General features: G+C 41.4%; 1 protein-coding gene across 4 annotated transcripts in view; it reads left to right on the top strand.

Moving 5' to 3' along the window:
* Sms (spermine synthase) overlaps positions 1-8,576 on the top strand; it is a 56,021-nt gene extending 47,445 nt beyond the window's left edge. For 3 of the 4 annotated variants that reach the window (XR_010061205.1, XR_010061206.1, XR_010061207.1), the window contains 2 exons: positions 4,908-5,023; positions 6,216-8,576. Coding sequence is in view for 1 of the 4 variants with exons in the window: in NM_001033899.2 (NP_001029071.1) it covers positions 4,908-5,023; positions 6,216-6,255 (156 nt within the window). In the remaining 3 variants the exon portion in view is untranslated. The remainder of the gene's footprint in view (positions 1-4,907; positions 5,024-6,215) is intronic. The other variant, NM_001033899.2, reaches the window with a different exon arrangement.
* Positions 8,577-8,866: the final 290 nt, after the last annotated feature.

The following is an 8,866-nucleotide window of genomic DNA, read 5'->3' on the forward strand; positions in this document are numbered from 1 at the left end:
AACCAAATAGAGACTTGCCAGGACTGGCTGAGGGCATTCTAACAAAGTTGAGCCAATTACTGCAAGCAGTCTGTCTGGAACCTCATCGTGCTTTATTATGTGCAGCAGATGGGAGAGAAGTCAGCTAGTCTTAGGAAGTTTCTGCTTGGTAGGCAAGCAGTTTCAGGTTGCAAAACATCTGGGAGGAAGATGTTGTTGCTAATTTTGTACACATTAATCAGTCACTAGCACTCAGACCCCTGAAGAATATGTTTCCATCTCTGAATCTGACCTGGGGAAAGGCTATTCCATTCGCATGGGAGCAAGGCCTGCCCATGTCAACAATACTCATTTACCCAGAACTTCACTCATGCAGGCCTTCCTCTGCTCCAATACAGAGACTGAAGAAAACTGGGCATGGTGGCATTTGCCTATAATCCCAACTATGTGGGAGGCTGAGGCAAGGGATTTAAGTATGGATCCTCTGTGAGCCAGTCATTTTAGAATATATGAGAGGTGGCATTAGAAAGTGTAGTCGTTTTGTTCTTTGCCTGCAGTGGGGAACTCGTGTCTTAGTGTGGGCAACTAATAGAAGTGTGTTTCATGAGAATATAGCATGTGCAAATACTAATGACTCAAACTTTGACAATGTGCTTTTATGAACTGTCTCTTTCTTAACGCCCTAGATCACAAGTCCAAGGCTGTGTTCTTGGTTAACAATTATTCAGAAGACCGCTGCATAATTCTGTCTTCTCATTCACTATAATTGGTGATAGAAAGTGATACTGTTTTGTGATACCCTTGGAATTTGTCTTGTGTTTGTTGAATATATATCATACACTGAAATTCCCATAGGCTAAGGAGCATAGGCCTTCCAGGAAACCAGTCACCACCCATTCATTTGTTCGTTTGTTCATTTTTATGGTGACTTCCTGCATGCTAGACAAGAGTTCTACCTCTGACTTTTTATACTCTTATATTATGGCTATGTTTTTGTCACTGCCTGGTGACATGCACAGGTGATAACTCTTGATTCTTTCCTCTCTCTTCTGCCCTTCTCTGGAGTGTGTAACAGAAGAATAGAGAAGGTTAATTAATAAAGGGATGAGGATGTTATGTGGTGACTTGTAAAAACTGAATCTTCCCACCACACATTGCTTATGTCATAGTGGCAAGTTTGTGACAACACAGCTATCATCCTGTGGGCTTGAAGGGCAGCTTTGTTATGTCCTAGAACTTGGGAGTTGGCATTTTTGAGAGTAGAAGTGAGGTCCTGGGATTTGAACCACCTCCCTTCTGTCTCTAATCCCCTACTTAAAAAAAAAAACTGTTACATACAAAAATGGGGGGGGGGGTGTAACACAGAAACTACAGTGAAAAATGGAGCAAACTCTTGACCATTCAAGTATTTTCAAACTGTTCATTATTAGTACCTTTCAGACATCTATAATCCACACTGAAATGTATTGCTTTCTGGAAACAATCCACCATTAGCAGCATTTGAAAATTTTCTTGATTTTATTTTTTTTTATTTTTCTTATTTTTTTCAAGATTTATTTAGTTTATGTATGGGAGTACACTGTCACTGTCTTCAGACACACCAGAAGAGGACATCAGACCTCATAACAGATGGCTGTGAGCCACCATGTGGTTGCTGGGATTTGAACTCAGGACCCCTGGAAGAGCAGTCAGTGCTCTTAACTTCTGAGCCATCTCTCCAGCCCTTTAGTTTTTAAATTATGTATGTGTGAGTGTGGGTGCATGTGGAGTCCAAAGGAGGATATTGAATTATCTGGAGCTGGAGTTATAAGCGTGTGTGAGCTGCCTGACAGGAGGGTTGGAAACTGGACTCTGGGTCTCCTGTACTCCTAGTGTGGATTCTTAACCACACTTAACTAGGGACTGAGTTGTCTCTCCAGCCCCTTTGCTGTCATTTTTTTTCTTTTTACTTAGTTTTTAAAAGCTGACAGACCTTCAATCTCAGTGCTTAGGAGGCAAAAAGCAGGTAGATGTCTGAATCTGAGTCTGGGCTGGTCTATGTGCAGAGTTTCAGGATAGCCAGGACTACACAGAAAGATGCTCTTGAAACAAAACAAAAACTAAAACAAAATTGAATGTGTATGTGCATGTGCGTGCAAGTATATCCTCCTCTAAGGGCACTGAGGCCAGATCCCCTGGAACTGGATTTACCTGTGGTTGTGAGCTGTCCACCAGGGGTGCTAGAATCTGAGCTTAGGTCCTGCAAGAGCAGTAAGTGGTCTTAACCACTGAGCCATCTTTTCTGCCCTTTAAGCGTCAAGTCCCAAAAAATGTACATTCTGCAGTTTACATGAGTGCGATTTAATTTTAGTTTTGCTGACTTTGAAAAAAATTGTTAATTTTAATAATGTGTATATATGTGTGGGTGTGTGGTGGAAGGGGGGGTATGTGAGTGAGAATCCAGGTAACCTGGGAGACTAGTGGTATTGGGTTACCCTGTAGCTAGAGTTAACAGGCAGTTTTCGGTGTCCAGTGTGGATGCTGAGAACTAAACATGGGTCTTCTAGAAGAGCAGTGAGTGTTCTTAGTCACTGAGTCATCTCTACTAGCCCCATCCCACACCCCTTTTGGAGATAGCCTCACTATGCAGCATTGGCTGGCCTGAAACTGCCTCTGTGGAACAAGCTAGCCTTTACCTTACAGAGGTCCACCTGCCTCTGCTTCCTCAATGCTTGGATTTAAGGTGTGTGTGCCACCACACCCACCTGGGTTTGCATACTCTTGAACTTAAAAGAAAGGCTCAGACAAGCAGACTGTTACAAAAATAATACAAACTAATGTAAAGTTAAAAATGTTGACAATTCAGAAGTCTATGAACTAAAAAAAGCAAGTATTATTTAAGTCTAATATGAAACAAGGAGAATTTTCTAGGACCAAGGTTGCTGAATTAATGGGTGATTATTTTTTGCTGTTAGGCCTTGTTTTGGAACTCCCATGCATCTTTCTAAAAAGAAAAAAAAAGGTTCTATTTATGTAGGCAGGAAAGTGAAATTTATAATGTTCCTTTTTTAGGTAGGTCTATATTTGTAGAGTTTCTTCTTTCTGTTTTCTTTTGAAAAACTGCTTCTTGACAATGTTGGGAAAGAGCAAATTGGAGCTTTGCAGTTTGTGCACCACATTGTCAGTAAGGAGGTTCTGGCCCTCCCAAATGTCCTCTATAAACACATAGCAGGGTGTCAGTTTTAAGATGGCAGAAAACCTTTCAGCTGTACACCTTGGTGGCATTTCCATTCTATATAGCTTCCCCAGTGGTGATGTGTTCTAAAAAAAAACTGCTCAGTGTTTTCTATTTACGAATTGTAAATTACATGTGTGGTGTTTATATGCTCTCATGGTGAACTTGATGTTGAAACCAAATTATATGCTGGTGAAGGGCACGTTGGCTAAATCCCACTGCAGGACCCTAGATGATGGGTTATTAAACAGGCTGGCACTAAAGGATGACGTTGTGCTAAGTGAATGTGCTAAGTTAAAACCACCAAGGCCATCTCTTGGAATAGTTCGAACTCCCTTTTCCTGGTTGGCTGGCTGCTTGGTTTTAAAAAGCTCTTCTCAGAGGTTCTGACATCATAGGCTGCCTTTGCAAGGAGTTTTTTTTTTTTTTTAAGATTTTTAAATTTTTTTATCTTTTTCTTTTATTGGATATTTTTTTATTTACATCTCTAATGTTATTCCTTTTCCCGGTTTCCCAGTTTCCAGGACATAAGCCCCCTATCCTACCCCACCCCCATTCTTCTATAAGGGTGTTCACCTCCCCATCCCCCCCCCTTTGTATCCCCCTACCTTCCTCTACACTGGAAGGTCCAGCCTTGGTAGGACCAAGGGCTTCTCCTTCCATTGGTGCCCCAACAAGGCCATCCTCTGCTACATATGCAGTTGGAGCCCTGGGTCAATCCATGTATAGTCTTTGGGTAGTGGTTTAGTCCCTGGGAGCTCTGGTTGGTTGGTATTGTTGTTCTTATGGGGTTGCAAGCCCCTTCAGCTCCTTCAATCCTTTCTCTAATTCCTCCAATGGGGATCCTGTTCTCAGTTCAATGGTTTGCCTGCTAGCATTCGTCTCTGTATTTGACATGGTAAGAAGTTTTCATCTTACATTGTTCCTTGCTGTTTGGAAGCAAATGAATGGTATCAATGTGTGCATGCCATAGTCTCAGAAGTATTCACAATTGAGGCTTTCCTTACAACAAACAAGTTTCCGAACAAACTTGTATTGACACATTCCTTAAAAATTAGTCACAGAGGGCTAATGTAGTGGCTCAATGGATGAAAGCCTAGCAACCTGAGTTTGATTCCCAAAAGCTGCACAAAAAGGTAGAAGGAGAGAACCGATTCCACAAAATTGTTCCCAGACTGCTACACTCATAGCATAGCACATGCATATGCCATGCCTACACACAATAATAAACTGTAAAAAATTAGAATTTGAGAAAGGGATGAGGTGTGGATACAGTTCTGTGTCGAGCTGTGGCCTTTTAGAATGTAGTTTAAATCATCATGGAAAGCAAGAGCATTATCATTTTGATAGGTCAGTTTCAACACAGTTGTGATCGTTACTGACCAAAAGTTTGCTCTGAGTGGGTTATGTGGATGAATCTTCTAAATTGCATGGTGTGGATACAATGAACTGTGTCACTAATGAGAAATTGGTCTCGCTGCTTCCTATTGCTTCATACTTCAATAATTTGAAATAGCTCCGTAAATGAGGTAGAAAGAAAATGAACTAATCGAGTTCATAAATAGAATTCATTGCAACTCGTGGAAGTGAAGAGGCCTCATCTCATTTCTAAAGATGAATTTTTATCTCAAGGTCCAATTGTTCTACCTTTATTAGAGACCTTCAAATGAGTATGACTTAGAAATCCCAATGTTTGCTTTTCTCTCTGATTTAGGGGAACTGTGTCAACTTGACTGAAGCCCTGTCGCTCTATGAAGAACAGCTGGGGCGCCTGTATTGTCCTGTGGAATTCTCAAAAGAGATTGTCTGTGTCCCTTCATACTTGGAATTGTATCCTTTGACCATGGATTTGTGTGCTCCCTTTTCAGAGCATCTAAGTACATCATATGCTGCCGTTGTTATTAATCCGTTGTTATTAATCCTAACATCTAGCAGAATTAGCTCCTTAGTGTATCAACCCTGAGTCTCAAACTTAACTGGGACTCCTCCTGGGAAATTGAAAAAAGGGGAGGGTGGGGGCCTTTATATCTAGATCTTAGAGACGGGCGTATCCCCTGTCATAGCTTCCCAGGGACCTTTAAGAATCAAGTCTCACTGATCTAAAATAGAAACAATGATTGTTAAAGACAGGCCCGGCCCTTGCCAGGTGCATCACCTGGGAACTAGTTATGCAAATTCTTTGATTGTCACCCTTCCGAATTGGAAATGGGAGAGATGGGGCCCCATGACTGCTTCCTCAGCCCTCTTGTTGACTGATGTGTACCTGAAATTTGAGAGATGTTTGAATTCCCAGAAACTCACATAACTGCTTGTTACCTGTAACTTCAACACCTGAAAGGGAAAGTGGGGGATTCCCATAATAAGGTACCTATCAAGACTAGCTATGTTTGTGCTCATCTCTAGTCAGCAGCTTCCGTAGCTGCAAGCTGAGGCCAGGTTTGCAGGTTGGCAGTTTCTTTTGCTATCAGGGAGATCTCACAGTCCTGCTGGCTCTGTGGCTGGGGCTCCTTCTAGCTGGGCAGGCAGCCATGTCCTTCAATGGCCTGAGGAGATTTAACCTCTCCACTGCTTGCATGTTCTTTTTTGTGCTTAGAGCTTTGAGAAACAGGGATAATGTGGGAGAGAGCTTCTGAGCCTTAGACTCCCTTTTCCTTCTGTTCTACCTTTTCACAGTTTCCTGCCCCTCTCCCTTTGCCCTTTTCATTTCCTCCTATCCTTCTGTTTTCTTCCTTTATACTGACTCTTCAAACCTTTTGGAAACCTTCGGAGCAGGTGTTACCTGAGAAACTGAGTGCACTCCTTTAGTCCTTGTTCCCTTACTCTCCCTTTCAGATGTTCCATTTGGTGGAGCACTGCCCTGTGCTACAGAGTGCTCTTGTTTAAGAAACTGGGCTTTCCCCCACAGCGTTCTACCTAAGCCCATAAATCTGGTTCCGCCTTTCAATTTGTAGGCCTACGTACACGTTAAGTGGTACCTGTTCCTCTTTGAATAGCCTTCCTTATTCCTTAACTTCCTGTCCAGGTGGGTATTTTACACTGTTTGGAAGAAAGCTAAGCCTTAAAGATGAGCATCCCCTGAATGATGTGTTCTGCAAGCCACCTTCCTGACCTCCATATGCTGTATATGCCATCACATGAGTCAGGCAACTGTTCATGAATTCCTTCAAGTGGTTTTCTTTTTAATTATTTTTAATTTAAAAAAGCCAATGGGAAAAATGTATATTTTGATGAGTTAGGGTGTTAATTTTTGAAAGTCAGCCGGAGGACAATTAGACAGCCCTGCAAAGACTACGGAATGCACTGACCCCCTAGAATGTGATTTTAGTATCTTTATTTTTTCTCTGTGTGGGGTTTGGGTTTTTGTTTTGGTTTTAGTAGACCTTTAATTTGGACACGTGGAGGAATGAACATCATTGTTTTGTTCTGGAGAGAAGTTCCTGATAGTGTTTCTCCCCTCTCACCCCCAAATTGACTTAGATATTAAAATTTGGTGCTTTTAAAGGTTTAAGAAGAGTGATTGGCAGTGCTTCAATTAAAGTGACAAAGGAGACCTCTCATGTGTTTTGTCCCTTTATTTCAGCCCCTGTTCCTCTTTCTTAACTGCTGATGGCCTAGGGTGAAGGTGTATTCTAGACTGTTCTGTAATAGTAGTTGGCCTAATGTATTTGTAAAAGGCCTCCAAGCCTTTGAGGATTGTAGGAATGACTCCATTTATCACACTGGTGAATTACCCACAACCTATTTTATTTGCCACCTGTGCACTATAAAGGTGTGCCGAGGATAGCAAAGGTTTTGCCTGACTGAAAAGGGTGAAAGTCAAAGACGATTTCTGTTAGCGCACTCACTGAATTAGATGGAAATACAAAGGCCTTTGAGAAGACTGTAGGATGTGCAAGTGCACACTAGACTTCAGGTGGTCCTGTGGCAAAACAGCTCTTCAGAAAGCACATGTGCATATCAACTTGGCATTGTATTGTGGATCATCAAATTGTCTATCCTACTGTTTGTGTGAAATATTTATACTATATCAGTATACTGGTATTCTTTATACAGTAAGTAAAACATTGAAATTTTTCTAATGGAATCAGGCTCAATACCGAAAAAGTTTCACTGACACTGACAAATGGTCTTTAAAAGTGAGTGCAGACCTTTGCCATTTATATTAGATTGCCATGGAGGAAGAAACACTAGAGAATAAAAGGAGCTGATAGTCATTCACCTTAGATATCCTTATCAAGATTTTTTGTGCATGGATAGGTTAAAAACAACAGCCAAGTAGATACATCCCCGTCCAAATTCCTGGCCAATTGTGGAGAACTGAGAGCAAATGTACTGCTACAGGTAGAATATTAGTTAAAGCCAAGTGCCCCTCACCCACTGTACCATTATTCTTCCTAGAACTTTTGAGACAAAGTTGCAGTATGTATGTAGCCCAGTCTAACCTGGAGCTCTTCATGGAGCCCAGGCTTGCCTGGAAACTTGCAAGAACTGAGCTTGTACCATCACACAGCTTAATTCTTGTTTTCCACTTTAGTAAAGAGAAGAAGTATATTCGTCCGCTGTTGGGATAATATTAATGCGAGGCCTGACCTGCTTGATGCTTGAAGAGTAACTTGAGGCCATAACCACAGATCCACTCATAATTCTGGTGACTCAGGTCCTGCTAAGCACCAGGTGGTAGAAATGAAGAGGATAAGGTTATGCAAGGCTACTTGGGAGATACACTTGGGAAAATGAAGGAAGTGGTGTTAAGGAGAGGAGGAAGAAAGGATTTTTTTTTTATCTTGAGTGATAATAGTGAATTCAGATGTGACTAATTTCTTTGTATTTGCTGAAGGAGGATCTCAGTTTTGAGCCCTTGTTATTTTAACACAGAAGCATGCAAACTGAACCAACACCCTCCCGGCCCTGTGCTGTACTAAAACCCACCTTCGCTTTGGCTGCCTCTTAAAAAATGCTAATCGATCCAGCAATGTTATTTTTCTTAATAACTGTAGTGTTATGTAGTGTGAAAGTTTCCTTTAACAGTGGAATATATTATGGTGTCCTGCTTTTTTTTAAATGAAAGACAAAACAAATATGGATAGAGTTTAAATTCTGTTCAACACAGCAGATACTAAGAATTGATTTATTAAGACATGAAAAGCTGCTTTCTCTTGGAAATGTGATTGAATATTTATAAAACAGATCCAACTGGGCCAGTGGAAGGCTGGGTTGGTGGTGTTTTTAATGGGCTAGAGCATTACTATCTAAATAAAGAAGAAATGTGCTGTTCCTTCCTGTAGACTTTGAATAGTCATGTCCTTGCTTTCCCTAACTAACTATTGCTGACACAAGAGTTTGTATTTCTGACTGTCATCTATCAATAAATTAATCAATTTCATTCTGTCTCTATTATGCCTGGGAGAGGGAAGGAAAGTATGTGTTATATTCTATGTTAGCTGCTAACAGTGTGGTTCATCTGCTAGCTCTGTTTTCTCTCTCTCTCTCTCTCTCTCTCTCTTTCTTTCTTTCTTTCTTTTGGCTTGTTTTCAGACAGGGGCTCTCTGTGTAACCCCAACTTTCTTGGAACTCGCTCTGTAGACCAGACTGGCCTCAAACTCACAGGGACACACCTGCCTCTGCCTCCTGAGTGCTAGGATGACAGGCGTGTACCACCACCTGGCAACAGCT

The sequence above is a fragment of the Rattus norvegicus genome, chromosome X (genome assembly GCF_036323735.1).
Source record: "Rattus norvegicus strain BN/NHsdMcwi chromosome X, GRCr8, whole genome shotgun sequence".
NCBI lineage: Eukaryota > Metazoa > Chordata > Mammalia > Rodentia > Muridae > Rattus > Rattus norvegicus.